The following is a 19,307-nucleotide window of genomic DNA, read 5'->3' as shown; positions in this document are numbered from 1 at the left end:
CAGTTATTTGTTTATTAGCTAGAAACTCCCTCACAGACAGCGCTGTGTGAGCAGGTGCGTTATCGTAGCACAACAGCCACAAGTTGTTTGCAAAAAATTTGGGTTGTTTCCGCCCTTAACTTTTTCACCCAACCTTTTCCGCACTTCCAAATAGTACACTTGGTTGACTGTTCATCCAGTTGGTACAAATTCATATTGAAGGGTCCCTCTAATGTCAAAGAAAGTTACCAACATTTTGACTTCTAATTTGCACTGGAAGTTTTGTGGTCGGGGAGAATCGGCAGACTTCCATTGTGCACTTTGCTGCTTCGCTTCAGGGTCGTATTAGTTGACCCATGTTTCATAACCTGTGATGTCACAGCCCAAAACTTCTTCTTGCCTCTTCAAAATGTCTTGGCAAATTTTGACTCTCCTTTGCTTATGTTCATTGGTGAGCATCTCGGTGACCATTTTTGCACACACCTTCCTCATGCCAAGATGTCCACTTGCTCTGCTATCCTCCTGACCGTCAGGCTGAGTTCACAACGGCGTTCAGCCTTTCAGTTCTCCTGCTCCTTTATAGGAGCAGGAGAACTGAAAGGACAGATTCGGAACATAACTGAGCCGAACAGAGCCTACGGGCCCCACAGACTATAATGGGGTCCGTTAGGTTCCCGCTCAGAGGAAAATTTTTGAAGAGACAAAAGTCCTGCATGCACAACTTTTGTCTCCGCTTCAAAATCTTCCCCTGAGCGAAATCTAACGGTCCCTAAGCTCCGTTCGCCTCAGTTATGTGCTGAATCCGTCCTTTCCGTTCTTCTGCTCCTATAACGGAGCAGGAGAACGGAAAGGTTGAACGCTGATGTGAACTCAGCCTCAGGCGACGATTTTCACGTACAACTTAAAAAACTTTTGCAATGTTTTCGTCAGTTCTGCTCGTTGTTGGCCGTCCTGATCTTTCTTCGTCAGTGACTCTTTCTCTGCCCTTAGAAAAATGTTGAATCCACTTGTTCGCAAACCTCATTATCAGACCTCATATAGCACCAGCATATTCCACAGCACTGTACACTTGCACTAGTCCCTAGTAGGATTCATGGTCCAATTTCCCTAGCCAACTCATACACTGCGGCCAATTTCTTAGAAGACAAATCGGTATGCTTTTGGAGTGTGGAATGAAACAAAAAATACTTGACTTTGATTGGATTTGAATTCAAGAGCATCCATTGTCACCACTAGAGGGCAATATGTGTACAGCTGTATACAGCTCCAATTGGCCTAACATAAACTGCAACAAGCAACTGAAATTTTTATAAATATATACTGGTAAGTGTATAGAACAGAGAAATGCTGCTCTGTACTACAAATATCCCGATGACCAGTGAACCCCTGCAGATTCCTAAAAGTAAAATTCTTCTCTTGTAAAGGAGCTTTTTTTTTACTTCTCAATTAAACTGATAGAAAAGAGAAAGAAAACATAATTTTATTTACAAAAGAGAAAAAAAGTAAAAGAATTTAAAATGTCTGAAAGCAACACACATATAAAAAGCTTGCAGTCCACAGTATAAATAAGGTGTATAGGGCAGCGTCCGGTCACCATTCTGTGGACAAGAGGCTCCACAGGTAATCACAGATGAAGAGCTTGGAGTGCTGTGAGCTGTCAATGTTGATGGGCTGGGCGATCTTTCCTCCGTAGTGGACTGAAAATTAGCCCCAGTTAAGGAAATAGTGTGGAAGATAGGCTGATATATATACACTTTATCACCGGCAATAGTGCTGTCGTAATGCTACAAGGACAGCAAAGTCACAGAAGATCAAATGTTGCTTGCAATTTCTACAAACCTTGGATATAAATATTTTTTTACTTCAAAATGGTAGTCCTAATTTTTTTTTTTTCTTTGTCTGAGACTGATAGAAATGGTGTCAAAAAATTAAATTAAAACAACCAAAAACACCTCAGTGCTTTCTCATCAGTGCTTCCAGGGCCATGGCTCCCATCTCTGCTGGACCATAAATGTGATGTGCTATCTACATGCTCATGACTGCTGCTGGGAGCTGCTAGAAGTGGGTATTTTTTTTTCACCATGTCAAACTCCTGGCAACTTTTTGCAGTCTAAGACAACCCCTTTAACTTTATTTTTGTAAAATGGACACATTCAACCTCGGTCTTCCATATGGCTCCAAACGCTCACTTACAGCCCCTTCCAGAGAACAACTGGAACACATAGAAATAAACACAAAAAAACCCCACAACAACAGCAGTGTCTGAAAATGTCCAAGCTAAAAATATCAAAATATTTATTCTGGGCACCATAAAGGAAAAAAGAAATTCCTAATTCGCCATTTTTTGGTCACCATTGGTCGTACATACCCCAAAATGGTACCAACAAAAACTAAAGTTCACCTTGCAAAAACAGCCCTAATACTTACAGCTCTGTAGGTGGAAATAAAAATCAGGACGTCATGTCATTTTCAGCACACAGTGAATGCTGTAATATGAAAACCCAAAAAGTATGGCAGCATTGCGGTTTAAAATTCACACCACAAACAATGTTTTTCCCTGTTTTCTGACACAAGAGATGGAAAAATAAACGGTGTCATTAAAAAATATAACTTGTTGTCCTGCATGGGAATGAAAAATTTAAAAAGCTGGGGCTTTTGGAAGTTAGAAAGGAAAGAACGGACCAAGTCACATTGCAGGACGTTGCAATATTTCTCCAGCAAAATAAAAGCAGTCGGCTCCCCCAGGCACAGAGCTTTTAATGCTTGGAATGATGAATCACTGCCATTGCCCAGCGCCAGCCCAAACGTGTTGGGAAATTATATATTAAGGTAGGTGTGTTTGTAGGGGGAGAGGCAACAGTAAGTGAACTAGATCACAGAAAAGGATACTGCCTTTGATGAGTGTTGAGTCACAATTGTAATCCCAGTCTATCTTGGTCACGGAGTGGAACAGCTTTGCCATGTACCTGCAGAGGAAATGGGCGATAACATGGATTATAATGCACCAGGGAAAAAAACACATAAAAAGTAAAAAAAAAACATTTCTATATCAACCACAACCCTTCATGATCGGGTGATTTTGCATTTTCATTTTCTACTCCCAGCCTCCCCAAAGCCATAGTTTTTTTTATTTTTCCGTTCACATAGCCGTATGGGGGCTTGTTTTTTGCAGGACACGTTGTACTTTCTAATGGAACCATTTACGAATGCGTTTAATGTAGTGGGAAGCAGGAAAAAAAATCCAAATGGGGAGGAATGATAAAAAAACAAAAACTGTTCCGCCACAATTTTATGGGTTTTGTTTTTACAGCGTTTCCTCTGCAGTAAAATTGACCTGTTACTTTTATTCTCTGGGTCAGTACGATTACAACGATACCACATATGTGTCATTTATCTTACGTTTTAACCCTTTTGCTACCAGTAGCGCTGTGCAAGCATGACGCCCGCTCGCGCGTGCAGCGGGCGTCATGGCCGGCAAGTCTCTGCTGTTTCAAACAGTAGAGACGTGCGGCTAATTACCGCAACCAGCAATAATGCCAATCGCGGTAGTTAAATGCTTTAGATGCCGTGATCAAGTGAGATCACAGCACCTGAATGCGCGAAAACCCGGAAGCGTGAAGTACTGAAGCCCTGTGCGGCCAATCGGGACTTCAGTACATGCGCTGAGTCTATATGAAAAAATTCTGAGCATTAATGCTGCAATTCTTATTTTGGCCACCAGATGGCAGGCCAACATAAGATATTAGCAAAATGCTAAGAAATTGTCATTTTTTTAAATCCCTTATAGGTCAAAATAAAAAAATGTAAAACATTATTTATAAAGGTCTTTTATGAGCCTTAAAATGATGATAAAAAATAAAAAATATATATAAAAAAATAAAAAAATATAAGTTTAAATCACCCCCCTTTCCGTATAATAAAAATAAATGAATCCCTAAATAACAATAAATATAAAAATCCTGAAAACGCCCATAAAATAAAATAAAAATAAATAAAAATAATCCAATACGGCAAATGGCGTAACGGAAAAAGGGTCAAAATTATCGATTTGCCATTTTTTCATTGCTTCTCTTACCCAAAAAAATATGATCCAAAAGTCATGCACACTCCAAAATGGTATCAATAAAAACTATTAGGCTAAATGCACACGATCAGGATTGCGTGTGGATTTTCCGCACGGATTTGCGTGCGGAAAATCCGCACTGTAGGTCATGTACATTTTATTCTATGAGAATTTGAAATTCTCAGTGCACACGATGCAGATTTTTTCCGCGCGGACTTTAAAATCCGCAGCGTGTCAATTTATTTTATTTTTCCTGACCGGACATTCACTTAGTAAAATCAGCATGCGGGAAATCCGCACCGAAACCGCACGAAAATCCGCATGCAAATCTGCACCAATTGATGCGGATTGACCGCACAGATTTGCCTGGGAACACCTGCGGATTTCAGTGCGGATCCCCCGCACATGAATCCTGAACGTGTGCATGTACCCTTAATTGTCCCGCAAAAAATGAGCCCCTAAACAGCTCAGTAGACATAAGTATAAAATAGTTATGGGGGTCAGAATATGGTGATGTAAAAAAAATAATAATAATCTCAAAATTTACATTTCTTTTTACACTATTTACACATACAATACCTATACTGACCCAGAGAATGAAGGGCATGGGTCAGTTTTGCCGTAAACAAAACGCGGTGGGAACAAAGCCCGTAAAACTGTGGAGGGATTGCATTTTTTTTCCAATTCCACTCCATTTGGAATTTTTTTCCCCCGCTTCCCACTACATTTTATGCCATAATTAATGGTGGCATTAGAAAGTACAACTTGTCCCGCCAAAAATAAGCCCTCATAATGCTATGTGAATGGAAATATAAAAAAGTTATGGCTCACGCAAAATAGGGAAGAAAAATGAAATGCAAAAACCCCCCAAAAAACTCCGGTAGCCAAAAGGGTTAATACTGGAATAAAACTAATGTATTTCTTTGCATCGCCATATTCTGACCCCCATAGCTTTTTTGTAGTTATGTGTACGGAGCTGTCTGATGTTTCATTTTTTGTGGGGCGATCTGTACTTTTTATTGAAACCATTTTGGGGTCTGTATGAGTTTTTGATCACTTTTTATTTAACTTTTTGTGGGAGGTGAAACGGCCCAAAAAGTAAATAAAAAATTGGCCTTTTTTTTCTGTTTCGCAGTTTGCTGTATGAGACAAATATTTTTTGATTTTAATAGAACAGGGGTTTTAGCATGCGGCGATGCCCACAACGTTTATTTTTTTTTATTGTTTATATATTTTTATTTTAGTTTTGAGGAGGGGGGGGTGAGTGATTTGAATTTTATACATTTTTTCAATTTTTTTTCACACTTTTTTGTAGTTCCCATAGGGAACTATGACAAGCACTGATCGGATTGCGTCTCTCATAGACTCCGATCTATTAGCATTGGAGTCTATAAGGATTTTAGTCTTTAAGGGGCTCCATAGGAACTAATGTGCAGCAACATCTTATCATTGAGGAATACAGAGTCTGCTGCACACACACTCTGGCTCCCGATCCTCGCCAGGGGGGAGCCAGTGCACGGCCGAGAGCGTTTGTACAATTGATCACGGCGTCTGAGGGGTTTAATGTGTGCAATTGGCGTTAACGTTGATCGCATACATTAGCCCCAGGTGCCTGCTGTTCAAAACAGAAGGCACCTGGCGGATATGGCGCCTTCTGCACTACGAACGGGTGACATTGTTAAATACCTGACCGCCCACCTAAACTTACGTGAGGCGCTCTGGAAGGGTTTAAGGAGAAGTGAGATGTGGTAGTGCCACCTACAGGTGACAGAGGGGAACTGCACAGCATAAGAGGCTATATGTTTAGTCATCATTGCACAGGAAAGGTGTAGTGACTGACACTGGTGAGCTGAAAAAATGTTTTGGCACTAAGTGAAGTACAAAGTTTTACATTTTTCAAAATTTATTTTTTGAATTCTAGGCATTTTGTATATAAAAGGGTAGCTGATAATGTGTACCAAATTCTGAAACTATGTGTAATCCCTGGTGCGGGGCCTCAAGAGGCAAGAAACAGGGATTCATAGGCAAAAATGGAATCACTATACAGTGACACCATTTAAATGGGTATTTCCATGTGACAGATATTGAATGTGGGATAGATGTGGGGCCCTCCTGTGGGGTCCATACCTATGTGCAGAATGGTGTGGTGCAGCAATATACAAATGGAGAATGAAAGGATAGGTGGGCGTGGAACTCTTAATTTACTTCTATAGGAGTTCGGGGCTGTTCACATAAAGTTTGGGTCCCAAGTTTAACATATACCGTATGTTGGGGGTGGGGGGGGAGGATACAAAAGTGTAGCACTAGTCCAGCAACAACAAAAAAAAAAGCATAGTATAACGTATAGTTTTTTTTTACAATGATACCCTATGGTGACGGGTGCCACTGTATGGCATCTATCTGAAGTATACCTTTAACCCCTTCCAGACAGGAGCTTGAGCACCTGAGCACCACAGCAGACACCCGTATCATGCCGATCATGGACTTTTAACCCTTCAGATGCCGTGATGACCATGGCATCTGAGCAGTCAAATACTGGAAGTCCTGTGCTCCCGGTGTCTGAAAGGCTTCCCGCGGAGAGATTCCCGGAGCCATTAATTTGCTATTGCAGCTTTGGGCCTTCTGAAGGCTCTAAGGACTGCCATAGCAAAGTTCCTATGAAGCTATGCCTATGGCAGGGCCTGATCGGAACATAGACTGCATGGGAAAATCATTGTAGTCTATGACAGAAGTGATCAGATGATTGCATGCTAAAGTCCTCTAGGAGGACTAAAAATAAGTGTAGAAAAAAAGTATAAATAATATTTTTTTTAAATATAAAAAATATTTTAACGTTCAAACCACTCCCCTTTCCCATTTTACAACTAAAAATAAGCAAAAAAATAAAGATAATTGTTACTGCTGTGTCCCAAAACACCTGGACTATTACAATATAAGGGCTTGTTCACACGAAGGTGCCGTGTTTTGCGGTCGGCAAATTGCGGATCTGCAAAACACGGATGATGCCCGTGTGCCTTCCGCAATTTGTGGAACAGAATGGACGGCCCTTTATAGAAATTCCTATTCTTGTCCGCAAAACGGACAAGAATAGGACATGACTCATAATTTTGGCAGGGCCACGGAACGGAGCAATGGATGCGGACAGCACACGGAGTGCTGTCCGCATCTTTTGCGGCCCCATTGAAGGGAATGGGTCTGCACCCGAGCCGCAAAAAATGCTGCTCGGATGCGGAACCAAACCATGGTCGTCTGAATGAGCCCTAAGAGTATGGAACGGCAAAATGGGGGGGTGAATTTTTTCAAAGTTTTTATTGCTTTGTGCAAGTATTAAAACACAAGAAAAACTAAATAAAGGGTGGTTTTGCCGCATAGAGAATGCCCTGAAAACAAAACCCATAAAACTTGCGGAATTGTGTTTTTTTCCCCAATTCCACCCCATTAAATTTTATTTTTTTTCAGCTTCCTACTACTTTGTATGCAATATTAAATAATGCCATTAGAAAGTGCAACTTGTCCAGCAAAAAACAAGCCCTCATATGGCTATGTGAATAAAAATATAAAAAGTTATAGCTCTGGGAAGGCAGGGAGTAAAAAAAAAAAAAAAAAAACTGAAAACAAAAAAACAGAAAAACTTCTCTGTTAGGAAGGGGTTACTAGGAATACCTCTTTATAGTTCATGTTCAGCTTTGAAGTTCACTTCATTTTTAGATCCCCAATTCTGGGCTGATTAATGTCATGTTATATCAGCTCCATTTTTCAGATAGGGGCTTAGCCTACTTTCACACTAGCGTTTTCGTTTTCCGGTATTAAGTTCCGTCATAAGGGCTTTAATACCGGTAAAAAAAAAAACGCTTCAGTTTTGTCCCCATTCATTGTCAAAGAGGACAAAGCTGAACTGAACGGAATGCTCCAAAATGCATTCCGTTCAGTTTAGTTGCGTTCCCAGACCGGAGAGCAAACCGCAACAGGTTGTATTTTGTGTAACATGCGGTCAAAAGACCAAAAAATCCCTTTAGGGGTCTCTAACTAATGTTAAAATATATCTTTATTAATTATTAACTTAAATAGTGATACACAAATTCTATAAGGAAGATCTAATGTTAAAACTATCAGAATACAGTTGAGGTTTTGGATATATATTATTCTCCTGTATTAAACTATCCACTGTTGCTTTTGGCTAGCAACAACTAGGGGGTGTAGTTACATGGAGTGTGTGTCCATATAGATTCCTGTCTTGGTATTTGAACCAGGAAGGTACTCGGTGCAGGGAATCAGTTTAATGTGCTCATGTGTATCCAGTTGGACCAGGAGTGCATATGGCTACCACTATATGTCATAACCCTCAATGGTGGGCCAGTTAGGAGTTGGTTAATTTTGATTTCGGATAGTTTGTACTGTACCACTCAGTGCAACGTGTTCCTACACCGTAGCCACTTATATAGTGGAATGTTTGTCTCAACTGTTCAGACACATCCAGTATTATCTACCACGTATTTGTCTTAGAGGAGATTATACCTTGTTGCAACAACTGGCAATGTTGTCCACCAGTTGGCAACAAATCTCTCTCCTATAGTGGTGTTCCTGTGTACTGACAGTTGATTTGTGTCACAGTGACTGAGTTTGATGGTCGCTTCTTATAATCAATTCACTCTGAACTGTGCCTAATATTGCTATACAGCTATGCTTGAGCTTGCTGAATGATGACAAGGTGCCTTTGCACAGCCGCTATCTGGTCTATAACTGGTCCTGTGTTCACCTGCTAATTCACTCTCCGTATTCTGTCTAAAAACTTAGCGCTACACTATGGCACCCCCTCCCGACATGTTTCGCCACTGCTGTGGCTTCGTCAGGGGAAGTAGGGTCCTAAGCGTGCACGCGCTCCTAATGACCACTATTTAAGACAGGAATCTATATGGACACACACTCCATGTAACTACACCCCCTAGTTGTTGCTAGCCAAAAGCAACAGTGGATAGTTTAATACAGGAGAATAATATATATCCAAAACCTCAACTGTATTCTGATAGTTTTAACATTAGATCTTCCTTATAGAATTTGTGTATCACTGTTTAAGTTAATAATTAATAAAGATATATTTTAACATTAGTTAGAGACCCCTAAAGGGATTTTTTGGTCTTTTGACCGCATGTTACATTGATTACGACATCCCAAGGGTCCCTAAATAGGGCGTGAGATTTGTTTCAATGTTGTATTTTGATTTCCGTCCTGGGATGCGGATGCAAGACGGATCCGGCATGACCCCCAATGCAAGTCAATGGGGACGGATCCATTTTCTCTGCCACAATAGAAAACGGATCCATCCCCTATTGATTTTCAATGGAGTTCATGACGGATCCGTCTTGGGAATGTTAAAGATAATACAACCAGATCCGTTCATAACAAATGTAGACGGTTGTATTATCAGAAACGGAAGCGTCTCCCTGCCAGATCCAGCAAAAACGCTAGTGTGAAAGTAGCCTTACTCAGAACAGGTCTGAGTTTAATGGCAGCTGCATGAATCCATGTGCAGTGAGTTCCCTCTAGTGGTGACTGCAGGTATAATACCCCTGGCTTAGGTGAAGGTAATACTCACAGTGCTGAAGGAATGACTACGGTAGTGTCCTCCTGAGCCTCCCTCTCCACCTCTGCAATTTCCTCTTCCAGGAGTTTCACCTCCTCGAGCTCCTTCTGTAGGAATGTACTGACGTTCAGGAAATAAAGCGAGAAGACACAATACTGGACTTCCACGGACATTGTGAAGTATTATACCAAATGTAGTTGTCCTTTAAAAGGGTTTAGAAAACCCATCATCATACACTCTATTAGGTAATTCTGAGTGCCTGTGGTGGTGATCATACCTACCTGACCCCTGCCGCTGGGTTCCGGCTCCATCGCTGCCCCACCCACTCTACAGGTCCTGGGTCTCCCAGTATTAACATCCGTTTTTACACAGGGAGACCCAGGACCTGCAAAGCGGACAGGGCAACGATGGAGCCAGAACCCAGCAGCGGAGATCAGGTAAGTATGATCACCACCACAGGTCCTGCCACGCTGTGGGGTCTGTAAAAATCATCATAAAAGGTGAACAACCCTGTTAAAGAGTTTTTCCTGGATTTGACTACTGATGGTCTATCCTCAGGACCATCGATACCTGAGAGGTCGGGATCCAAAATATGTCGAACTACACAGCTCTGTGGAGTGGATGGAGCTGTGCCGTTCTAGCACTGGGCTACTCTGAAACAGCTGATCGTCTGGGGCGCAGGGTGACAGATTCCTTTTTTTTTTTCTGTTCTAAAAACGTAAAGCTTGATTGAAATGTGAACAGAGCCTAATATAAAGCTTATTTCTATTTAGTATCACTATAGACTTCTGCGACTGTCAACACTTGTGTAGTGATGGACCAGGAGGTGGCAGTTATGAAAGCCCCCGGTTCATCACCTACACATGAATTACTTATCTCCCCCCCATTCAGGACCTGCTGCCGCATCACCCTCTCCAGTAGTAGGAAACCCAAACCATGCTCCGGCATGGGACTTTCCTGTGGGATCACTGGGAGACGGAATGGCATCATAAGACTGTCCTCACGTAAAGGATATTTAATGCTGCTTTCCAGGGTGGCATTTTCGTCCCGTGCAGCCTGCAGCTCCTGCTCAATCTTCTGCAGCTTGCCGGAGGACTTCTTCTTAACTTCTTCCGTTTTCAGAAGGGTTTCCGCTACTACTTCTTCTACGGACAGAAAATCTACAAGTGCACATTTCACGTTAGGTCTGATTCATCTATTCTACTCTGTTAGATGAGGCGCCACACAGGTAGACAGGACACCGTACCTCTGACGAGATCCGAGACCTGGCTCTCTGTCTCTATGAGAGAGTCGATCATGGACTCCTGACAGTTCTTTAAGATGCCGGCAGCGCTGTCTGACACAATGACCTTGACAATCTCCCGACTGACCTCTACGTACTCCTGTATCTGTTCTCGATACATTTTATCTGGAATGTGAACACGGAGGTGGAAGCGACCTGGAGTAATGAAGGAGGCCTAGAAAAAACGAAAAACACGGAAGAGTAAGAACTTCAAACAGGACGGCAACATATATAGCGTCAGGTCTATGCAGCTGCGATACTCTAAATATCCAGTAGGGGTCACTATGTTCACAATAAGGGCCAATGTAGCTCATGGAGCAGTGCAACCGTTTAATAATGAGATTAAGGGCTCATTCAGCCGAGCGTAATGGCGGGTCCGCAATATTCAGGCACTGGCCGTGTGCATTGTGTGCCGTGGAGCCTTTGACCTGAATGGGTCTGCGATCTGCAAGATACGGTGAAAAATTGGACATGTCCTATCTTTTGCGGAGCGGAGGCACGGATTGGAAGCCTATGGAAACACTCCGAACTGCAGGTGCGTGCTTCTGCACCGCAAGAGACAGTACATGTCCTATTTTTTGTTGTGTTTTGTGGACCCATTCAAGTCAATGCGTCCACGGCGTGGAGTGCACACGGCTGGTGCCAGATAGCGGTCCGCAGCATGGAGCCCTTATGTTTGTTTGAATAAACCCTAAAGGGGTTTTCAGGCTCCTGAAACTGATGACCTATCCTAAGGATAAGTCCTCAGTATCGGATCGGCGGGGCTCTGACACTGCGCTCCCGGTGAAAACAATGGGAGGTGGTTTCCGCGAGGCTGCTCCGTGGTTTTTGGTGCGGAGTCCACTCCAAATTCCGTGGCCAAAAGCCTCTGTGTGGATGAGGCCTAAGGCTGCGTTCACATCTCCATTAGAGATGATCCGGCAGAACTGCTGGCTGTGGGCCGGACAAAAAACGCTGCATGCAATGTTACCTGCCCGGCTGGGGCCCATTATAGCCAATAGGGATCTGGTGGTGATCTGTTGAATTTGACAATTCCGGATCCGGTGGACTCTACCTGAACAGCCTGCTGGGAATGTTCTACACAGATGGGGAACGCAGCCTAAGGCCTCCTTCACACGGACGATACGGATTGTGTCAGGGTGCGTTCAGTGAAACTCGCACCGTTTCGCAACCAAGTTCAGCCAGTTTTGTCTGCATTTGCGTTCAGTGTTTCACGTTTTTCCGAGTGGGTGCACTCAGTTTTGATGCGTTTTTTTTTTTTGCGGGTGCGATGTGTGAAGTGAAGTGAACGCATAGCACCCGCACTAAATCCTGACCCATTCATTTCAATGGATCTGTGTACATGAGCTTTTCTTTTTTTAAGTATCAGTTCTGCGTTGCATTTTTCACGCAGCCCTGGCCCCACAGAAGTGAATGTCTCCCGGACGCCTCGTCCCCTTATATATATATATATACTCCCCTATGTTCCTGCAGAACTCTTTGCCACAACAGACAACATCCTGATGCCGTCTTTGGGGTCAGGAGCACGGGGGTATAGAGCGAGCGCAGGAATGGGGGAGGGAGTCTGCACGTCTGGTCTGAGGTCTGTATTTATTCAGGGAGTCTGGTCTGGGGTCTGCATTTACTTAGAAGTCTGGATTCATAAAGGAGGTCATACACACTATTCGGGATTCAAACGCTTGAAGGGCTTGCCCCACAGTTTTTAAACCAGCTCCTAGATCTGAATACTTTTGTTATTGCAGGTAATTAAAGATGTATTATAGCTAATACGATACAATAATATAGTTATTCAATGAAATCCATCTGTATAGCGCCACCCGCTGTTTGCTATGTAGATTATTTTCTGTCCACCTCACTGAGCTGGTCGCACGCGCTCAGTTTAAGGGCTCATTCAGACGGCCGTATGCTGTCAGCAAAAATGCGGATCCGTTTTTTGTTTTTTTTTGCGGACAGTTCATAATGTCCGCAAAAAAACTGATTACATTCTGCTTTTTTTGCAGACCCATAGACTTCACTGGGACCAAGTCCAGATTTTCAGTGTCAAGTATAGGACATGTTTCATTTGTTTTGCTGAGTCGTGGAATGGAAGAAAAGGCCCCATAGAAGTGAATAAAGTAGCATCTAATACTCAAAATAACGGATCCGTATTTTTGTAGACACCATACGGCCGTCTGAATGAGCCCTAAGTCTTCAACTGCCACCAGCCATATGTTCTATTAGAAGCTATGTCAGTTATAGAGAAAGTGCTTTGACAGAAAGGACACCCTCCCCCTGAGCTGTGATAGGGAGAGACCTGCAGCAGAAAGGACACACCCCCTGAGCTGTGATAGGGAGAGACCTGCAGCAGAAAGGACACACCCCTGAGCTGTGATAGAGAGAGACCTGCAGCAGAAAGGACACACACCCTGAGCCGTGATAGGGAGATACCTGCATCAGAAAGGACACCCCCCCTGAGCTGTGATAGGGAGAGACCTGCAGCAGAAAGGACACACACCCTGAGCTGTGATAGGGAGATACCTGCAGTAGAAAGGACACACCCCCTGAGGCGTGATAGGGAGAGACCTGCAGCAGAAAGGACACCCCCCCCCCCGACCCGAGCTGTGATAGGGAGAGACCTGCAGCAAAAAGGACACACCCCCTGAGCTGTGATAGGGAGAGACCTGCAGCAGAAAGGACACACCCCCTGAGCTGTGATAGGGAGATAACTGCAGCAGAAAGGACACACATCCTGAGCCATGATAGGGAGAGACCTGCAGCAGAAAGGACACACCACCTGAACTGTGATAGGGAGAGACCTGCAGCAGAAAGGACACACACCCCCTGACCCGAGTTGTTGTAGGAAGAGACCTGCAGCAGAACGGACACACCCCTGAGCTGTGATAGGGAGAGACCTGCAGCAGAAAGGACACCCCTCCTGAACTGTGATAGGTAGAGACCTGCAGCAGAAAGGATACACACCCTGAGCTGTGATAGGGAGAGACCTGCAGCAGAAAGGACACCCCCCAAGCTGTGATAGGGAGAGACCTGCAGCCAAAAGGACACACACCTTGAACTGTAATAGGGAGAGACCTGCAGCAGAAAGGACACACACCCTGAGCTGTGATAGGGAGATACCTGCAGCAGAAAGGACCCCCCCCCTGAGCTGTGATAGGGAGATACCTGCAGCAGAAAGGACCCCTTCCTGAGCTGTGATAGGGAGAGACCTGCAGCAGAAAGGACACACACCCTGAGCTGTGATAGGGAGATACCTGCAGCAGAAAGGACACCCCCCCCCCTGAGCTGTGATAGGGAGAGACCTGCAGCAGAAAGGACACACACCCTGAGCTGTGATAGGGAGATACCTGCAGCAGAAAGGACACACCCCCTGAGCTGTGATAGGGAGAGACCTGCAGCAGAAAGGACACACCCCCTGAGCTGTGATAGGGAGAGACCTGCAGCAGAAAGGACACACACCCTGAGCTGTGATAGGGAGATACCTGCAGCAGAAAGGACACCCCCCCTGAGCTGTGATAGGGAGAGACCTGCAGCAAAAAGGACACACACCCTGAGCTGTGATAGGGAGAGACCTGCAGCAAAAAAGGACCCCCCCCCCGAGCTGTGATAGGGAGAGACCTGCAGCAGAAAGGACACACACCCCTTAGCTGTGATAGGGAAAGACCTGCAGCAGAAAGGACACACCCCCTGAGCTGTGATAGGGAGAGACCTGCAGCAGAAAGGACACACACCCTGAGCTGTGATAGGGAGATACCTGCAGCAGAAAGGACACCCCCCCTGAACTGTGATAGGGAGAGACCTGCAACAGAAAGGACACCCCCCCCTGACCCAAGCTGTGATAGGGAGAGACCTGCAACAGAAAGGACCCCCCCCCCTGACCCAAGCTGTAATAGGGAGAGACCTGCAGCAAAAAGGACACACCCCCTGAGCTGTGACAGGGAGAGACCTGCAGCAGAAAGGACACACACCCTGAGCTGTGATAGGGCGATACCTGCAGCAGAAAGGACACACCCCCTGAGCTGTGATAGGGGGAGACCTGCAGCAGAAAGGACACCCCCCCTGAGCTGTGATAGGGAGAGACCTGCAGCAGAAAGGACACACACCCTGAGCTGTGATAGGGAGATACCTGCAGCAGAAAGGACACCCCCCCTGAGCTGTGATAGGGAGAGACCTGCAACAGAAAGGAACACCCCCCCTGACCCAAGCTGTGATAGGGAGAGACCTGCAACAGAAAGGACACCCCCCCTGACCCAAGCTGTAATAGGGAGAGACCTGCAGCAAAAAGGACACACCCCCTGAGCTGTGACAGGGAGAGACCTGCAGCAGAAAGGACACACCCCCTGAGCTGTGATAGGGAGAGACCTGCAGCAGAAAGGACACACCCCCTGAGCTGTGATAGGGAGAGACCTGCAACAGAAAGGACACCCCCCCGACCCAAGCTGTGATAGGGAGAGACCTGCAACAGAAAGGACACCCCCCCCCTGACCCAAGCTGTGATAGGGAGAGACCTGCAGCAAAAAGGACACACCCCCTGAGCTGTGATAGGGAGAGACCTGCAGCAGAAAGGACACACCCCCTGAGCTGTGATAGGGAGAGACCTGCAGCAGAAAGGACACACCCCCTGAGCTGTGATAGGGAGAGACCTGCAGCAGAAAGGACACACCCCCTGAGCTGTGATAGGGAGATAACTGCAGCAGAAAGGACACACATCCTGAGCCGTGATAGGGAGAGAACTGCAGCAGAAAGGACACACACACCCTGACCCGAGTTGTTGTAGGGAGAGAACTGCAGGAGAAAGGACACACCCCTGAGCTGTGATAGGGAGAGACCTGCAACAGAAAGGACACACACCCTGAGCTGTGATAGGGAGAGACCTGCAGCAGAAAGGACACCCCCCCCCCCAAGCTGTGATAGGGAGAGACCTGCAGCCGAAAGGACACACACCTTGAGCTGTGATAGGGAGATACCTGCAGCCGAAAGGACACACCCCTGAGCTGTGATAGGGAGAGACCTGCAGCAGAAAGGACACACCCCCTGAGCTGCAAGCCTGAAATAAATATAGAACAGTTGAAGCAATTAAATGGAACCTGTCACCTGGTATTTTGTGTACAGAGCTGAGGACATGGGTTGCTAGATGGCCGCTAGCACATCCACAATACCCAGTCCCCATAGCTCTGTGTGCTTTTATTGTGTAAAAAAAACAATTTTATAGATATATAAATGAGGCTACTAAGGTTTTAGGAGCCCAGCTCCGCCCACATCCTCCGAATCTCCTCCTTGCTCCCCGACGTCACAAAGCTAGAGCGCAGTAATCTCGCGAGCTAGCGAATGCGCAGTGTCGGCAGTGTTCCTTCCCTGTGTTGGCATTAGCCACAGGGAACGAACTGCGCATGCGCTAGCTCGTACATGGCAAGATTACGGCGCTCTAGCTTTGTGACGTCGCGGAGCAGGGAGGAGATTCGGAGGATGGGGGCGGAGCTGGGCTCCTTCACAGTGGGCGTGGCTGGGCTCAGAGTCAGAGAACGCTGGACTCATTATATCTATAAAATCGGTTTTTTGACACAATTTGGCTACTTTCACACTTGCTGCAGTGATCCGGGAAGCAGTTCTGTCATCGGATCAGGCAATCTGCATGAAAACGGACAGCATTGCAAGAACGGATCCGTCTCTCCGGATGTCATCTGGAGAAACGGATCCGTTATAAAAACAAACAAACACATTTTTACCGATCTGCACATGCGCAGACCGGAAGGACGGATCCGGCATTGTGGTATTTTTAATCCGGCATGAATACATTTCAATGTAAATTCATGCCGGATCCGGAATTTTGGACGGAGATAATACGGCAGCATGCTGCGGTATTTCCTCCATCCAAAACGCCGTTCAGTGACTGAACTGAAGACGTCCTGAGCGGATTTCTCTCCATTCAGAATGCATGGGGATGAAACTGATCAGTTCTTTTCCGGTATTGAGCCCCTAGGACGGAACTCCGTGCCGGAAAAGAAAACCGCTAGTGTGAAAGTACCCTTAAAGCACACAGAGCTATGAGGACTGGGTATTGCGGATGTGCTGGAGGCGATCTAGCAGCCCATGTCCTCAGCTCTATACCCAAAATCCAGGTGACAGGATGTGCAGATCCGCAAAACACGGACACCGGCAATGTCCTTTCCGCATTTTGCGGACCGCACATCGCGGACAAGAATAGGACATGTTCTATTTTTTTTCAGGAACGGAATTGCGGCCCGAGAAGTGCGGATCCGCGCAGCACATAGTGCGGCCCCATAAAAACGGACGGGTCCGCAATTCCGTTACGTGTGAACGGAGCCTAAATGTGGAGATCTGTGGGCTGGCTGCAGCCAAGAGATCCCCATGTTCTACACTCATCATGGCAGAACTCCTCGAAGGCCGGTTTGAGACGAGCCTTTTTGGTCTATGACATTGAGCACGGAAACGCGGCCGTGACACGGTTTGCGTTTCATGGACTGTTAGAAACCGTCAAGAACAAGAAGATCAGTTTTTTTCCCCATGAAATTCGCATTTCTAACCGGATTTGCCCTCGCTTATTCCCAAGCCGTATTCCTATCACAGCTTTTTGAGGTAATTTTTGCAGAATTTTATGAAAATCAAAGCAAAACCTTTATGGGCCGCGTGGACAGAGCCTGAGGATACATTCACACCAGCCACTGTAAGTGATGGCTCCATCTTATAAGCCGCCTTTTAATAATAATTTTGAGTGAAAGAATAGTGCAGTGTGAACAGAGCCTTCACCGCCACATCCCCTCGGCAGTGAGATGGACGGGCTGGGGTCTGAGGTGCCATCATTTAGCCGCCATTATTTCTTACCATCGCACCAAACCCCACTGCCTGAACAAACGTCATGACCACGCCCCCGTTGTCAATCATCTCTTTCCCCGCCTATCACCCAATCACCGACCAGCTCTGGCGTTGTGACACGCCTAGTCACAGGAGCCGCGTGCTCTCTGTCCAATCACAGTCAAAGCACGAACTCTCCTCCCTGCCTTCTCCTAAGGATTTCAGGCGACCGTTTGGATTCAAACTTTCCCGCCCAATCCTCGCTCTTAACGACCACTCTGTGGTACGTTTGGCGGTTGCGCCTCCTCACCGCCCGCTGCTCGGTATCGCTGCCGGTGCTCAGCTCACCTAGTCGGGCGGAGTGGGTTTAGAAAGCGGGGTATAGCCGGGATACGTCAGCGTGTGTAACCTGCCCTGGAGCCCGCCTCGTCCTGATAGGAGGAGTGTCTTTCCTCCCCTCATGCCAAGGCGGGCTTCTCACTGGTGGGACCAATGATGAGGCGCGAAGAGGAGGAGGAGGAAGGAGGTTACCCGGAATGTTCTGTCAGAATACTATACCTTAGGTATAGCAAACACCCGGTCTGTGACAGCTGCTGTACACATTCACCTCAGGATGTTGGCTGTTCTGCCATGTTTTCAAGTAAAAATGGCCGCTAATGATAGGATTTTGTAGGTGAGGTGTCCTGAGGTAAAACTAAGCCCAAAAGCCATGTCCGAAATGGGTATAAACTGTATAAGGCCTCATGCACACGACCATTGTTCCGTTTTCTGTGATTTTCTGCGGACCCATTGACTTTCAATGGGTCCGTTGAAAACTCGGATAGTGCACCATTTGTCGTCCGTGATCCGTGTTTCCAGTCCGTCAAAAAAATAGGACCTGTCCTATTTTTTTCACGGACAACAGTTCGCGGACCCATTCAAGTCAATGGGTCCATGAAAAAACACGGAGGCACACAAGATTGTCGTCCGCGTCCGTTTTTTTTCCCATCATTTGCAAGGCAAACTTGACTTAGATTTTTTTTTTCACTTTTCATGTCTGGTGATCCTCCAAAAATCAAGGAAGACACACGGAAACGGAACAGCTTTTTGCGGACCGCAAAAAAATACTGTCGTGTGCATGAGGCCTAAGGCCTGTTGCACACGACCGTATGGCTTTTTCAGTGTTTTGCGGTCTGTTTTTCACGGATCCGTTTTTTGTTTTTGTTCCGTTTTTCCGTATGGCATATACAGTATACAGTAATTACATAGATAAAATTGGGCTGGGCATAACATTTTCAATAGATGGTTCAGCAAAGAACGGAAACGGAAGACATACGGATGCATTTCCGTATGTGTTCCGTTTTTTTGCGGACCCATTGACTTGAATGGAGCCACGGAACGTGATTTGCGGGCAATAATAGGACATGTTCTATCTTTGAACGGAAATATGGAAACGGAATGCGTACGGAGTACATTCTGTATTTTTTGCGAAACCATTGAAATGAATGGTTCCGTATACGGAATGCAAAAAAACGGGCAGTAAACGGGGGGGGGGGGGGGGGGGGGGGAAACGGTTGAGTGCAGGAGGCCTAAGTAGGCGCCAAGAGTGAGTTGGA

General features: G+C 45.8%; 1 protein-coding gene across 1 annotated transcript; it reads right to left on the bottom strand.

The window, feature by feature from the left end:
* Positions 1 to 1,442: 1,442 nt before the first annotated feature.
* On the bottom strand, positions 1,443 to 18,164 carry SPC24 (SPC24 component of NDC80 kinetochore complex). The gene is made up of 6 exons (XM_040415830.1): positions 18,061 to 18,164; positions 10,870 to 11,080; positions 10,639 to 10,783; positions 9,636 to 9,740; positions 2,869 to 2,945; positions 1,443 to 1,676 (listed from the first exon to the last, which is right to left on the bottom strand). The coding sequence occupies exons 2-6, from the start codon at positions 11,024 to 11,026 to the stop codon at positions 1,570 to 1,572; spliced, it is 591 nt and encodes a 196-aa protein (XP_040271764.1). The 5' UTR covers positions 11,027 to 11,080; positions 18,061 to 18,164; the 3' UTR covers positions 1,443 to 1,569.
* Positions 18,165 to 19,307: the final 1,143 nt, after the last annotated feature.

This window comes from Bufo bufo, chromosome 1 (assembly GCF_905171765.1).
Source record: "Bufo bufo chromosome 1, aBufBuf1.1, whole genome shotgun sequence".
NCBI lineage: Eukaryota > Metazoa > Chordata > Amphibia > Anura > Bufonidae > Bufo > Bufo bufo.
The sequence above is the reverse complement of the archived record's forward strand: the minus strand, read 5'-3'. Positions and strand labels throughout refer to the sequence as shown.